Source organism: Anopheles coustani, chromosome 3 (genome assembly GCF_943734705.1).
Source record: "Anopheles coustani chromosome 3, idAnoCousDA_361_x.2, whole genome shotgun sequence".
Taxonomy (NCBI): Eukaryota; Metazoa; Arthropoda; class Insecta; order Diptera; family Culicidae; genus Anopheles; species Anopheles coustani.
Window position 1 is genome coordinate 79332437 of NC_071288.1, and position 15901 is coordinate 79348337.

At 44.5% G+C, this 15901-nt stretch overlaps 2 protein-coding genes across 2 annotated transcripts; one reads left to right on the forward strand and one right to left on the reverse strand.

Moving 5' to 3' along the window:
• Positions 1-4054: 4054 nt before the first annotated feature.
• Positions 4055-6082, reverse strand: LOC131267196 (pickpocket protein 28-like). The gene is made up of 5 exons (XM_058269998.1): positions 5838-6082; positions 5522-5776; positions 5015-5456; positions 4421-4947; positions 4055-4358 (listed from the first exon to the last, which is right to left on the reverse strand). Exons 1-5 carry the CDS (start codon positions 6080-6082, stop codon positions 4055-4057), a joined length of 1773 nt encoding a protein of 590 aa, XP_058125981.1.
• Positions 6083-10253: 4171 nt separating this feature from the next.
• Positions 10254-12212, forward strand: LOC131267202 (pickpocket protein 28-like). Its single transcript, XM_058270011.1, has 5 exons — positions 10254-10435; positions 10502-10753; positions 10809-11247; positions 11324-11841; positions 11909-12212. The coding sequence occupies exons 1-5, from the start codon at positions 10254-10256 to the stop codon at positions 12210-12212; spliced, it is 1695 nt and encodes a 564-aa protein (XP_058125994.1).
• Positions 12213-15901: the final 3689 nt, after the last annotated feature.

Below are 15901 nucleotides of genomic sequence, written 5' to 3' on the forward strand. Positions count from 1 at the left end.
CCATTTCCATCAATAAAACCCTGAAGGGGAACGTTCGACAGAAGCTGTCGTAGCGCGAAAAGAAAACCATGTTGGCTGCCAGATCAAACACGGTCTCATTAGCATATATCGCATCGAGTGGTTTTGCGAATTCGAACCCGGGAGCCCGAGGTGTGTCCCTTCAGCCATTTCGTGGATTTAACGGGGCACATATGCTCGATTGAGCTGGCAACTGCGAACGACCGCCAAGGTTACCGGGGCCAGGGGAATCCATTCGCAGCTCTGATGAGCTGGGTTTGATAAGTCCAGGAGCTTGCGTTGTGGGGACTCGAAGGGAAAAACGGCACATGACGAAATGGAAAATCTGGTGTGAACGGTAACATTATGGAACAATCGGACGGTTGTGATGATACAAGTTGAAGGAAAAGTTTCCCCTCTCGAATCACTCATCTACAAGTGGCTTAAGGTTTGGCAGGACTGGTCTCAAAAGAAAAAAACATCTGTCATGAAACCCCGTTTCCCAACCTCTTGGCAAGCCCCTATCCAAGACTTGGTGGTTTGCAGAAAATTCCTTCACGTCCGCTGCACGGTTCGATGTCGCACCGTTTCGCCCAAAAGGATGAGGCTATAAAGTCTACATTTTGCAGTCTGGAAACGTGATTTTTGATAAATTCATAACATTCATTTCTGTCTCCCTTTCGGTGTGCTTCGGTGGCGAAGGGTTTGGTTTCGGTCCCTTATGCCCATGATCCGATAAGCGCAGTTCAAGTACACCGTTTTACGGACCGTCCCGTTTGTATGTTTCTGATTCTTAGGAAATCACCTTCGATCACCGGAGAAGCTTTACCGTAGATGTGTGTACGTTCGCACGCGCGCAATCATGAGCAAAATTCAAAATTAGAATAATATAAAACGTGTACAGACGGGGAACGGTGGATCCTCGGTACAAGACAAATCCTCCATACAATTGGAATCCAAATGAAACGAATGATGCGGATCACTTTGGACTTGGAGGTTAAATAAATAAACAGAAGAAAACACAAAGTGATGTAATTGGCGTATGCATTGGGAGGGATGAATTTGTGGTGCATTTTTCTTTCGACGGAATCATCCCCAAGACGGGGCACCGCGCGGTCGATGCATTCGCGATGAATTCCTGATGAGATGGGTGCAGCACTCACCCGCGCTCACGGGACCGGCATTGCATTGAATGCAGTTTAAAATGTCAATTGAATTCAAATTTCCATTCCACGCGATGCAGATTGATGCGCGCGATGGGAATTGATGAGTGTTGGCTGTAAGCTGGGTGAATAAGCGATGTTTTCTTGCACCAAGAAGCGAATGACAATAGCTCTTGTCATCGTTATGGAATGAATAATGATACTAGAATAGCTTTTCATCATGGGAATAAATGCGATAGTGATTTGAATAGAGCAATTCTATTAGCTTTGTTGTGGATTTTAACGGTTTAAAACTAGAAGCTATGACTATTAATTATAACAAAGCAGATGAAGTGCGAACATGTAATTGCAATAGTTAAAATACTGCCTCCAAGTCGATAAATGTTAAACTGTGTAATCAATATTTCAAATACAAATAAAGAAGCAAATAATCTGATTGCGTTGTTTATAAAAATAAATCTAAATTCAAAGCTACACATCGAAACTAAACATGGGACGAAAAATTCACAGAGAATCAAATCATAACAAAAGTTTAGTCAGATTTAAAAGTTAGCAAAATGACAAATTAATGCCATTTAAATCCACGCAGGTCGTCATAACATTTCCTCCCCAAAAAACATAAAAGGAACGCTCTGGTGCGTTTAATATTTCACAAACTGTCAAATTAAATGATCCCTAGCATGGGGGCGTACATTGTCCCCCAGGTGGACGGCAGTAGTTGTGTGTGTGTGTCCATACCGCTGGGAAGCAAAACTTTTTCCTTTCAGCCGAATTTCCGCTCCACGCCGGGCACGCAAATCATAATGAAATAAAAGGCCGTGGATCAAAAATGTGTGTACAATAATCATAATCACTGGACACATTAATTTTGGTGACTCCGGGCCAACTTGTGGACGGCGCTGGATGGAGGGATGGAAACGGAAAGGAAGCGCTTTGTCGACGAAGCGTCCATTAGAGTGCGTGTATGATGGGAATGATGAGACATTTGAATAATTGCAAAACTGTCCAAATGGAACGGCGAGTAACGCGAGGCGTCCGTCGTTGTCTTTGGCATGGAAAACCGCGAAGTTACGTTCGCGATGTTGGGGTGAAAAATGGACGCGGAATGGGAGTGAGGAACACATCAGCCATACTCATTTAAGCGATAATTTGCTTCTGGAGCGGGGCGCAAGCTTGCCACTAATGGGCACCGATGAAGTGAGCCTCCCGAAGGGAAAGAATATGAGGCGGACGAGAATCGTCGAAGAGGACAAAAAAGCGGTTGGCAGCTAATGCAAGAGATTTACAATAAAATAAATAACACTCACATTCGTTTTATTCTAAAAAAACTAAGAGACGGAGGGAGGGTGGCTCGGTCAATTGCGGCCGGAGCGGAAATTACGACCACAATTGCACCGGGCGACGATTCGCCGAAAGTGGCGGTCATTTAAATCTTTCTCGCTGGGCCATTTTTTATTTCGCTGGGCAGACGATCCGCGAGATTTTCGCCCGCAGCATCGCGGTACGAACGTAATCATAAAACTCAGCTTCATTTCACTCTTCACTGGGTCGAAGGGCCAAATGCCCCTTGTGCGGGAAGGGATGATGATGAATGATCGGTTTTATGCTGTTCTTAAACACCGAGCCCGTCGCTGTCTTATATTGTTTTACCGATCGTTTACCGGATCTCATTCGCATTCACTACATGCTGTCGATGGTGACAGTTTTTTAAAGGGAGTCTTTCAAAAGTGTGCTTACCCGCACCGTTCCAAAGGCAAGTACATTGCGAAGATGACTACGAGTGGATTGGGTGTCTTCCGTGCACCGAATCCCTAAGCAGACATTTATTTATTTGCACACATCCGTAAGTTGGTTATTTGTATTCATAAGCAATTAGGAAAAGTTTAATTGTGTTTCGTTTGTTGAGTTCCAGTATTTTCCTTGGGTTCTTCTTTCACAAGCCTCTTTGAGGTATTTACCATTCTTGCCTGTTGTTTCCACCGTTCATGCGAGCTCTGCGAAGAAAATTTTTGGAGAAAATTAATAAGTAATAGAATCCGAAAGATTTATTGCCATAATTTACCTGCAGCTACCGATGAAAGCGGAACATGCGGCATGCGGGGATGTTAACGAATTTATCATCGGCCGCTTGCCGTTGATTAGATAAGTCGAGGGCAGGGACCGGGGGGACACGGCGGTAGGGAAGGTTTACTTATTACGCACCCTCGGTGTGCGGGAAAAATGGAAATATTAAACATCGCCACCCGAGGAGGACAAGTTTAAAGTGCCGAAGCGAAACCCCAAAAAAAATGAGTGGCCAAAACTTTACCATATTTTATCATCGTCCATTAAAGGAGGAATAAATTGTACCGATATGTTCCGGCTAACTGGTCGAGGTTATGAATGACTCAATTCCGCAAGGACTCCGGGGCGGGAAAAACACGAGCCACGTACCTCCAAACGTCGTTCCGGGAGTGGATTTTTGTGTTATAATTTATTCACCAATATCTTGATTTATGGCGACATGTTGCGATAAAACGGTGCGGTGCCCGACAATGTTTGGGAATGCCCCAAAGTGGTCGCATCAACCTAATTTAGCTGCCGCCTAGCGAGGGTCGGTGCGGCTGACTTTCCAGCAGGAATGATGCGCACTTCCTAAGCCGGCCTCACACACAATCACCGACCACTTTGGGACCGGCGTGTGGGATAAACGCGGTGAGACATTCATCTTTTCCGCGCAATAAATCTCCTCCGACGGGGTCCGAAGATGGATGGTGTGATGCTGTAAAATGTAGCGAAAATGGTGACATACAGGAACTCCCTGGAATAACTCAAGCGGTCCGGGGCTGGCGTGCGTGCGTTTGACCTTGTGCTCATTAGCGAGCGGGAGATTAAAAGACGGATGTTACTGTGGACTACCACTTGGTGATATCCTTTCGCTGCCGTATGGGGACACCGTACTCCTCCGGTGGTAGGATCAGGTTAGATTTGATCGGCTTTGGAGTGGACGGCTCGCGGACGGCTGCATTTCGTTCCATGATCGGCTTCAGCGTACAGTAGTAGATAATTTCGACGATACTGAGAATGCTGACTCCCATGAACAGGCCCAGAACACCTCCGCAGTTGGCCAGAAAGTCCGAGATCCCGAACAGCTCGCTTCGCTTGATCGGAATAAATCGCGGAACTTTGAAGTGAATCGATAAATAGGAGAGTTCGACCCTGAAATCGATGTAAAATAAGTTTTGATATCTAAAAGTTTCCCATATCTTTCGCCCACTTACTCATCACTTTTAAACGATGGATTGATTTGCTCGAGTAACTTCCTCCAATCAAACCGCGCCTGTGATGTTTCGGTGTTGTAGATGATCGCATTGCATGCCGGTAAACAGTTACATTGGTGTATTAGCTCGACCGATTGGTTCTTAGCCTGCAGCAGATCAAACTCCTCCAGCAGCGAAAGTGCCTGATTGCAGCAATACGACATACCGAGACCGCAAACTCGTACGTCTTTCGTCCGGGGGTAGACAAAATGCGCACATCCACAAATTTCGATCGTATAATTAGCGAGACACTCGATCTCGCAGTTACTTTTGGTGTACACCTTAAAGTACTTCAGATAACGCTCATGGTTGTAGTAGCACTGCCTCCGAGCTGGACTGTAGTTCCGAATATTGGCCGACGTTTCGATTACCAAGGGGTCAATCGACACCGATACCTCCTGGCTTATAGGGACCCGGAAATTCTGGTTGTACAGCCTTGGATACTGATTTGGAGGATGCAGGTGGACCTTAAATCCCTGAAAAGAGTTCTGATACAAGACGATAAAAACATACCTTATTGATTCAGTGTACGTGAGAAGGATTTTGAGTTCTTACTGAACACAAGTAGTCCATATCCTTCAATCCAACCCGTAGGATAGCATACATTCCGGCCCGTATCCCCGCACCAAAGGTTCTTCGCGGGTATGAGGTCTTGTTTCCGGGACCTGTTTCATATCCGTCATCTATGCTCCATCGGCTTGCTGTTCGGTTCTCCGTCAAGTACTCATATTCCGAGTGGAGCTGCTCTTTACGCAACATCTCCTCAGCCGAAAGTGAGTTGAAAGTGTAACATATGCCCACGTCGGTCAGAGTGGGCTTGAACATGCGGCTGCAGTCCATCGTTTGACCTCGCCAGCCACACATCAAAAAAATTTCGTTCAACTTAATGGCCATCTGTTGGAGCCTCTGCACCACGTCGTCGTCATAGGTTGCGTTGCTTAGGTCTACTCCGAAGGTGAAATCGCACACCTGCAGGAGCGCTTCCAGTTTTTCCTCCCTGCAAAAAAAAAACAAGCTGATTTGAACGAAAATCCCTTCGATACCATTCCACCATCAACCTACTGCTCGAGTGATAAGTATGCGTCCTCATCTTCTTCATCAATATACACCTGATAGGCTTGGGTGAAATCGAAATTAGCCTTTCGAACTTTTATCTCCGGACAGATCGTGACGGCTGGGAACGGTATGGAGAACACGGGCAAAGCTTTCTCGGCGAACGTTACGACAACAGGATCGCGATCCCACTTCATGTAGATGTTCTGAATTATTCTTCCACACCCGTAAAAGGACACAATACACACCACGAACCACCAGACTCTATCAAAACAAAAGAGGCACATTTCAGATATATATATCTCATTAGATAAACAAACCTTACCTCTCTATTAGGGTTCGTTTATTGCCAACAAAGTATTTAAAACCATGGATGGTACTGTTCATGCAATAGTCCGCCCACAAACTTCGTTGACCTTCGTCTTTGTAGGACTCATTGAGAAGCTCCGGTTCCCACTGGTTCTTGTTGTTGACACGGGTTTCGCGCGGCACATTTGACATACTTTTCAATTCTACCATCAACAAGAACTGCCTCGACACTGGACCATCCGTACCGTGCGCTCCACTCATTATCGTCCAACATCGGAGGACTTTCGTGTCGATGGAAAATTATCATTCGCGTCATTAAAATTGCAGTCAAAAAGATTCTGATCCTCAACCAGGCAGCAAAGCCCGGTGTAGCTATTAATGATGAACTTACCATGTTGCATTTTTTTATGCATTGCAACCGTCGACATTAAAGGTCACTTTTGGCTGATAGCATTATGAATCTTTGATGCTTCTCGAAACCAAACACGAAAGCGAAACGTTAATTACATAGCCTTACAGAACCTTCTAGTTATGCTTGAGCTTGTGTTTTTAAATTTTAAAGAGCAAATTTCGTTTTTCCCCTTTAACATCAACGAACCACAAACGAGCCCATCCTTAAGCGCAATTGCGACCAAATTATCAAGACACGTTGGAACAATTAAAGGTAAGTGTAGGGTTTTAGGATCCAAAACGAACCACGCCCGAAAGTTTGCAGTTCCACAAAAGGCAAACCCTAAGCGGAGCTACATTTGCACAGGAATTTCCACTCGTCCACTCGTTCGTTCCGGGTAGAATTGGGTTTGCTTGAGCACAAAATCGTGTCAGCTACAATTATGTAAGCCCTTTGGAAATTGGGCCGGTACTCGGTGTTTGCTCTGGGACTCACTCCCAAACGTTGACCCATCGGATGCCACTCCTTCGCAGCATAACTTTTTTTTTTTGGAGTGGGTCTGACTAAATGTAAAAAAAACCCTGCTTGTTCAAACAGGGATTTTTAAAGAATTAAAGTCGAATCCTTTCTCGAAAGTAGAACCCACAAAACGGTCGTCTCCGTGCACCGGAAACTGACGTGCAAAAAATGGCACCGACTGACAGACAACAAACCCGACCGGTGGGAAAAGCGGGCTGGAGGCTGGATGCATCGGATGCATCGCGGCTTGGATTGACGTACGACCCGGCGGCCCGGGCACATTGCTTGATCTGAAAGCGATGTACACCAGCGCAAAAAGAGAGTTCAAGATTGCCCTGCGGGAGAAAGGCCCGCGTAGAAGAAAAGAATGCGCCCACAAGAAGCCGGCGATGAAATCCGTACGAAAGGCATCAAAATCTTGAGTAATGAATATTTATTTATTCACTCTTGTTTATTTATTATTTCAACAGAGTGCAAACCACAGTTTTTGCGCCAAAGGTAAGATTGTGCTGCACTGTTGGCTAGGGTTCGAAGTCCGATGGAGAAAATTAAAGCTTGTGCTTTAACAGACAATGAGAGATCAATTGCTAAACTAGTGGAGAGATGGTAGAGTTTTGAACCGTGTGCTGAAATAGTTTATAAAATGCTAGCGAATATGTAGCAACAGAAATGAATTAGAGATTATTGATAATAATAGCATATAGCAATAGTTTTAGCAACGCTATACAGCTATTAGGCAAATATTAATCGAATAAGACAGGTTTAGAAATAGGGTAAGTGCACCCATAGTGGAGCTAGTACCAATAGTGGTTGTAGTGGAATAAAATCCTAGCACTACGCCGATATATATACAATGGAGCTATTTGTTCTTCTATGAAATGTTCTTTGATCTTCTGCGGAGTGTTCAAAAGATGAATCATCTCATTCCGTAATATAGAAGCTCCAAAATTCATATTTTCTAAACAGGTCGTCCCAACATGCTGCATTCCTTAAGAATCTATAACGAATATCATGATTTCCTTAAGGCTATAAATCACTACAAAATCATTAAAACTATCTGATTTCGCTACTGACATACCCCAATATAATTGATTTATACGAACTTAGTGCATTTTACCATAATTTTATTATATTTTCATAGTTTTTACTATAGTGCCACTATAGGCACAAAAACCCAAGTTGTTCCTATAGTAGCCATAGATTTTTTCACAAGTATATTTTACTTTTATTCCGGTTTTGGCCAAAATAATCAGGTAAATTTAGTGATTTTATTCTGTTTCTACAAAATAAACAAAGCGGAACTGGAGAGAAGGCTCAGCAGAAGAAGCAGAGAAAAGAAAAAAGAAAGCGGGCGAAGGATACGCTATAAAGCATATACTACAGTTTAAGCTGTAATATTCAGAGCATTTTTTAATGAATTAAAATTGGACATATTTCGGTAAATCAATACAGTCTTTTCAATGACAACGCATTGGTCAAGGAGTATTTTACCGTTCTGTTTGAAATATGCTTCAAAAATAAGTAAAGTCAAAATATATTCAAGTTTTTCGTACTACCACCACTATAGGAACACGATACCACAACTATAGGAACCATACCACCATAATAGGAGCAACCGACTACGAAGAAAATTACGCTTTTTTTCGAGTATTTTGTATGGTTTACGGTGAAAATAGATGTTTTTCAGAAGAAAAGTCATGTTTCGATCATAATTGTTTCAAATATGTAGAATATTGTGTTCTTAACACTCATAAATTACACCTAATTGGTATTTACATTACTAAGTGCACCACTATTGGTACAGTTACCCTAGTATGCAAACATCAGACAAATTAAACTTGAACACGTATGAAAAATGTTGCAGAAGACTAGCCCATAGTTCCACTCCGCAGTAGAAGGGACCGCACCAAGTCGAGAAAAATCGTGACGCTTCGAGATCATAACTGTTCACCTTCTCTTCCACTTCTGCCGACACAAAGGAAAGCAGTCCCCACATTTACCTGTCAGCCAGCCGGTCCGGTTCGGTTGTTTATCCGTCGAGAATTCGGCTCGGGGGTTGAACAGCGATAAACTGTCGTTGCGATCAGCTTTTTGCTTTGCAGCACATTTTGGGCACATTTTTCATGCTCGTTGAACACACCTCCGTCGGACATCCTTCTCGCGCGGACCGAGCCACTTTTGTTTGCCTTTGTCCTGGGGTGCATCCTTACCGCACAACCGCATTAAACAACAAGACAAAACAAAGAGCAAAATGTAAAACGTGCGTAAGGACTAAGCATTGGCTTACGCGGATCCACCGAAATCCTCCTTCAATTCCAAAAGCGCCTCGGCCTCAATTTGGTGGGAGGTGAGAAAAATCGTGCAGCTTGCGATCGCGATCCCGTCGGCAAAAGATCGCAAAGTAATTTGCAAACAATTTTCACAAGTTCCTCGGTTTCCTCCTCGGTTTGCTTGATGCTTGATTCCATCCCGCGGGCGGCCGAGGCGAACCCGTGAAGGCGTTTCAGAATTCGGCGCGATCAATCTCCGCGGCCCAAAATTGTCTCGACGACGTGCCTCGATTATTGTTTTGCCCAGCGTGATCGAAGCCGGTTTCCCGTTACGTTTCGGTTTTGATGAAAGGTCGGAAAGAAAACTTGAGGAAATGCTGTCGCATCCTCACTGCGAAGAACGGGTGCTTATCAGGAGGTGGATGCAGCTGTACTGGGGCAGCGGGGTAATTGGTGGGCACTGGAAGATACTTTCTCATCAACAATGCGTTGCGATGCACATTTATTTTCGCACTTTCCAGCGACTTCACACTTCACCGTCGTGAGTACATTAATATTCCCCCCTTTGTGGCATTTTTCATCATACAATAAGAATTGCATCGAGAATGCAAACACCACAATCGGTTACTGCCCCAAGATTAATGAACTTTTTGCTGCAGATACAAGAAGGAAATGTACCGTTATTCAACACGTAGTATGTTGTTATTTCAACGCGGTTTATGTTCAGTTTGTTAAGCTTTACTTTGTAGAGTTTAATTGATATTTTTGTTCTATGAAGCTGAGACCTGTTTTAGCTTATCAGGTTTCACAATTGCATACACCATTGAATAAGTCATTAAAAATGGAATGGAACACTAAACCATTAGCCGGGGGAAAGGTCAAACGAGTTTAAGCTATCTGAACTAGATCTTGTTAGAAGTCAATCCGTGCATTGTTCGCAAAGCTATCATTATCCCGAGCCACTTCTAGTCCGGTTGCAACTTGCAACTGATCCTTGCATTATACAGCAAATCACGACCTCGCTGCAGTATGGTCGACCGAAGGGGCAGAAGAAACGACACCAACGAGCGACAAGGAGTCGGGGCGCCCGATATTTGCATGTCGTTCGTGCAGGGAATCCGTTTGAATATTTAAAGCCTACAAGATCCCCCGTGCGGGCGCTCCAGTCGGCTCGATATGGCGCAATTCCACAACAACTAATTGCACGATTCGGCTGCCAGGAAGGTGTGCACGGTGGTAGTTGCTGGCCACGATGGGCCCCATCAGGCTGTACTCGGATCGTGCGGCAAAATTTGCTCCCAAACCGAAGGAGGCTCCGATAAGGGCGAGCGAACCGGTCGGCGGAAAGCCAAACATCTTCGAGGACTACTGTGTGAATAGTTCGATACATGGGTTTAAATATTTCGTTGGCTCGAGTCGAACGATTGCGGAGAAGTATAGCCGAGCGGGCTCGATTAGGGGATGGCTTTTAAATTGTTCTCATTCTTTTCGGTGCGCTAGGATCTGGTGGTTGGTGGTATGCATCGTCTCAATTTACGGGTGCGCGCGTCTCATCAATACGGTGTACGACAAATGGCGCCGCAATCCGGTCGTGGTAACGTTCGCGGAACAGCCAACGCCGATCCACGACATACCCTTTCCGGCGGTCACCCTTTGCCCGATAACGAAAGTCAAGACGAGCGTGCTGAACTTCACCGCGCTCTACCTGCAAACGGTTCAGCACAATACGAAGCACAACATTTCCGAAGAGGAGTAAGTATTTGGACGGTGTGTCGTTCTCTCGGATAAACAGTAACGTTCCTTTCAGCTACGACCGTTTTATGGCAATGAATCAGGTGTGTGATTTTGCCTTCAGTGAGTTCGCCGACGATCAGACGTACGATGACAACATAGTCAGCGTGCTGCAGGACATAGCGATTCCGTTCGATGAAATTTTTGTTTCATGCGCCTGGAAGAATAAATACGTCAACTGCAGCCAGCTCTTCAATCAGGCCCTTACGGAGTCCGGCATCTGCTATACATTCAACTCGCTGTCGGCAGATGATCTGCTTCGCAAGGAAGTGTTTCATAACGAATTCGAGCACCTGGCTGAGACGCGATCTTCCGAAAATTGGTCCATGCAGGATGGATACAAACCGAACCTCGGGTTGGATACGTACCCCCGACGTACCCTGAGTCCGGGCGTAATGGCTGGGATGACTCTAATCCTCAAGTCGGAACTGGCCGATATGGATTATCTCTGTGGAGTGAGGATCAATGCATTTGATCAAGGTATTCATGCGTTATAATCGTAATTCGTTGCGTCTATAGAATTCCTTTCAGGGGTTTCTGATGCAGCTTCACAGCCCCAACCAGTGTCCTCAGATTTCGACCCAACACATACGCATTCCGATGCATCAAGCCGTGCAGGTGCGTATCGATCCGTTTCTAATAAGCACCTCCGAGAATGTGATGTCATACAGTCCCGAAAAGAGGCAGTGCTTCTATATGCACGAGCGGTATCTTCGGTTCTTCAAAATCTACACCAAACGCAACTGTGAGCTGGAATGTTTGGCCAACTTTACGCTGCACCGGTGCGGATGTGTGTTGTTTTCAATGCCTCGAAGTTCCGGTACAAGATTGTGTGGTATTCAAAAGTTGAAGTGTTGCGATGAGGCCGACGCCATATTGCAAGAGCAGGGTCTCAACCTCGTGGACAACTCGTCACGGGAGCTGGTGAGCTCTTGCAATTGTTTGCCGGCCTGCACCTTCGTGCAGTTCAACGCGGAGATATCGCAGGCGGACTTGGAATGGCGTCGGCTAACGGAGACGATCAACCTGTTTCCGAACAAACTTAATAAGTAAGTGTCATCATGCATATGAGATCAAATGTAGTTTTACAAAAATCGATATCCTTTATGGCTGCAGCTCGGATCTTTCCCTCATCTACATCTACTTCAAGGAGGGACATTTCAATTCGATTAAACGAAATCAAATATTTGGCGTGGACGACTTCATAGCCAACTGCGGTGGAATACTGGGTTTATTCATGGGTGTCAGCCTGCTGAGTATCGTCGAAATACTGTACTACTTCACGATGAAACCGCTGATTAACCATTTCTTTCGAGGACGAAGAAATGCGAAGAAGGTTGTCAAGGTGGAACCGTATCCGGCAACAACAGGACAGTATCCTAATAATTCTTTGAATGTATTCTTACGGGAAATGACTTAGAGAACTGACCTTTTTCTATACTCTTAAGAGATGCACGTTGGTAGCTTGTTTTCACAACGCATTTAGCTTTGCTTCACATTACAAATCATCTAAAAATTAATAAAACTACAATGACTAATCGCCCTTTACGCAAATGGATCGTTCAGACTGGGTCATCCTTTTCAAGAATAAATGCTCCCGAAAGCCTGCCAGGTGCATTAGTCTAGTTCTTCTCTAAATTCCATTACCGCTTCTACTGAAGAGGGAGAGGAAGGCGATAAGAGTGCCGCCCGCTATCAGGACTACAAATCACTCGCCTAATTTTTGTACCCACCGGCACCTTGCTGCACCGGGCTCGGAAAAAAGGGGCACGGACAACCGCTTAAGGATTGGTCGAGATAAAGGAAAAACGTCCCGGGTCACAACCGGGTTTTCATTTTGGGTCGCAAATCCCATTACGAAGCTTTGTCATCAGAGGTTTCCACGAAACATAAGCACTTTACAGCTGAACGTACCCTTTTTTCGGTTCTCTCGAGCGATCGCTTGTTTGGCGGCACTTATCCGACCACACATGAGTAGGTTGTAATTGTGTGGTAGAATAGAAGTAAAAGGATTCTAAAGAATCAGATTTCTATCACACCAGGTGATTGGTTTAGCTCAGGCAGTAGCGATGTTATCATTGCAGCAGCTCTAAATCCTTTGATTTGGGAGAAATATAAGCAATTTTCGTAAGTATTGGGTAGATTTCCAATGGCATTTAACTTTTTAATTAAAAAATATCTATCTTTTCTGTATGGAAGGAGGAACGAGATCCTAAACGCCCTAAAAAGGAGTATCATTTGTCTTAACCTGAAAGTGATAGCTTGCAACAAACAATTCTTCCGATCGAAGCTGCGTTTCACTTTCATGTCTGTTTCCTTCAGGTTCATTCGTGGACAATGGTTCATCTCGTGGTCTCTCTTCGTCTCCGGAACGTTAATGCCCTATGACACACGTCATCCGAGCATCCTTAGGTCGGCAGGTGTTGTTTATTGTATCCCAACCATCCTCGCTCCCGACTAAAACCAGTTCTTACCGACCCCTCAGGTGCCCTCCGCTGGTAGTCATATGGCGAGTCGCGGTGCACGGACCCGAATGCGCATTCCAGTGCAACGCTCCGGCGTGGATCACCCAGAACATGACAGTTCAGAAAATGTTAATGGATCGGTCATAAAACAAAAAACCAACGGAAAAATGGATCGCAAGTCGGGAGGGAGCTATAATGGAGTTGGTTTTAAGGTACGCGAAAGAGAGAAGAAAAAGGCATCCATTTACACGCCTCGGGCGAAGGAAAGCCCACCGGCAGCCGACTGTTGGTTTTTCACTTGGACTGCACATGGCGTACCGGGCGCTCAAAGGCGCCCACGGGTGCACGTGCTTGGGAGCCGATGCGAACTATACGAAAAGGAAAAACCCTTCAGAATCACTCAAGAAGTTCAGCTCGGTGCAGCGCGACGACGTTCCTGAGCGCTATAAAGATGTGTTCGAGCAGATAAAATGGCGTGTAATAATGGAAAATAAAGTAAATAGTTTATTTTCACCCTACTTCCGGGCGCGTGAAGACTCGCGTGGTGATATCCGGCCAAAGGGAATGATGGTTCGGTTTTTTTTCTCCCGTTTTGTCTATGCTTTTGACTCTATTGTTTCCTATGCGATAAGCATCACCCAGCTCTAACGTATGGTGCTCGTTTTAATGGTTAGTTCTAGCTCAAATCCACATAAACATTATCTCTACCTTGCGCCAAGCCACGGACAAGCCCGGAAAACTGTCCAACAAACGCCCGGTTACGGCTCTAAATTAATGGAAACCGAAACCGGGAGCTTTTAATTCAATAAGCGCTAAACAAAACCGACTTTCAGCTCGCTGGCCCGTGTCGGGTTGGCTAACCCTGCCTAAAGGAGGGGGAGAAAAGGGATTAATTTTCGAGGATTACGGTCACATCACATCTCTGCGTCGGCTCGGGTGCGGGTGCGGGTGGGGTGAGTTTTCCGGGTTCCCGGTACAATTAACTTTAGCCCTGCCCCTCCCGTACGCCCCTTTGGCGAGTGACTTTTTCCGAAAACCCTTTTACGATCTTGCTCGCTGATACTTTTACGTCATCCTCATGCCCGAAGCTTTCGGCGCCGAGATAAGCCGAAACCTTTCTCGAGACCCTGTGGGGTCCTGGGAAGAGGGAGAGGGGGGGGGGGGGGGGGCTTGCCGGTGGTCGGATAAATCCTATTTCCAAATTACCACCTGCGTGCGGAAAGTTTTTCGCACCGACTTCCATCGATCCCTGCCTCCTTCCGCTAACCCTTTTCGCTTCCGGCGGGCCACCATTTAACATTCCTTATCGGAGGCAGTAGTTAAATTTACGACGGTGTCCCACCCACATCCATCCGAAAACCACCCACCAGCCCCATTCACCCGACCCCGCGGGGTGCGTCCGCGTAAGAATGCGTTTCTCCCGAAGCTGTTGCTCTATTAATGCCTAAACAACCGGAACCATCTCGAAGTTTTACCCCGATTCCCATAAAGTTTGAAAGGGGTGGGCCCCTTGCGGGCCGGGAAGATCGTTAACCGTTAACGAGCACGAGCTCCAATCGGACACGGTAATCTGCACCTTCGCGCTGTCACTTCGGCTCTCGGTGCGGTGCGGGGCCGGATTTGAGGAGTTCATTTTCGCCCGTTGTCGAGATAACCATCAGCCGGGGAACATAATCGTTATCATAAATACACACGGAATTATTGTTTATCGTATTTTAAAACAAATAGATTGGCTGATGTGTTACCTCGGAGGAACGGGGTTGAAGTGTCTCCTTTATCGAGAGGGAACGGGTTTTACTCTTAAACATGTTAACATTCTTGTTAACCAAAGCTCTTTATTGACGAGTATCGTAATGTTTTAAATAATTTGTTTAGCTTGATCATGTATGTCTTTAAGTTTGATGTTTGATTTTTAAATGAAAAGTAAATGTTGAAACATGATTACTTTTATTTGACAAAAACTATATTTTTGGATTGTTTCTTTTTTTGTTTTCACTATTTAACTAGGATGCTCCATAGAACTTGGTAAATATTTTGTTTCTGATTGTTTTCAGTTTCACAGCTCTTTTTATATCTATCCTTCTACTTTTCGCATGTTTGATACTTTCGTAAGACTTTGAAAACTTTTGGTTTTCAAACGGAGAAACATTGTTTTTCTTTTGTCAAAAATGCAATAGATACTTATAGTGTTAACCATGAGGTAATATTATTTTCAAAAATTAAATTTATCAAATAATTTCTGGATCACAATTGAACGTTGAAACATGATTATTTTTATTTAAAAGCTTTTATTTCGCACTTTTTCTAATTTAGTATTTATTATTTAACTAGGATGCACCATAGAATATGATTAATGTTTTAGATTGTTTTTTTGTTTCACAGTATTTTTACCGATCCTTTTACTTTTCTTGTGTTTGATAACTCTCAGAATTTTGAAAATTTTTGTTTTAAAAACGGAAGATCTCCTCATTAAAAGAGGAATTGTTTTTCTTTTGTCGAAAACGCAGTAGATACTTTTATCATTAACAATTAAAAGAGATTATTTAAAAACAGTATATTTTTTCAAATAAACCAGTCATTGATCTAACATAATTGCTTCCGATTTCGAAAATGAAACAAATGAAAACCATTAGCAAAGGGCATA

Excerpts from the sequence above, each read along its gene's own strand:
- LOC131267196 (XM_058269998.1), bottom strand. The coding sequence starts at position 6,082 with ATGAGTGGAGCGCACGGTACGGATGGTCCAGTGTCGAGGCAGTTCTTG. Across the intron at positions 5,777-5,837 it reads AAACGAACCCTAATAGAGAG|AGTCTGGTGGTTCGTGGTGT; the intron begins GTAAGGTTTGTT and ends TTGTTTTGATAG. Across the intron at positions 4,359-4,420 it reads CCATCGTTTAAAAGTGATGA|GGTCGAACTCTCCTATTTAT; the intron begins GTAAGTGGGCGA and ends CATCGATTTCAG.
- LOC131267202 (XM_058270011.1), top strand. The coding sequence starts at position 10,254 with ATGGGCCCCATCAGGCTGTACTCGGATCGTGCGGCAAAATTTGCTCCC. Across the intron at positions 10,754-10,808 it reads CACAACATTTCCGAAGAGGA|CTACGACCGTTTTATGGCAA; the intron begins GTAAGTATTTGG and ends CGTTCCTTTCAG. Across the intron at positions 11,248-11,323 it reads ATATGGATTATCTCTGTGGA|GGGTTTCTGATGCAGCTTCA; the intron begins GTGAGGATCAAT and ends AATTCCTTTCAG.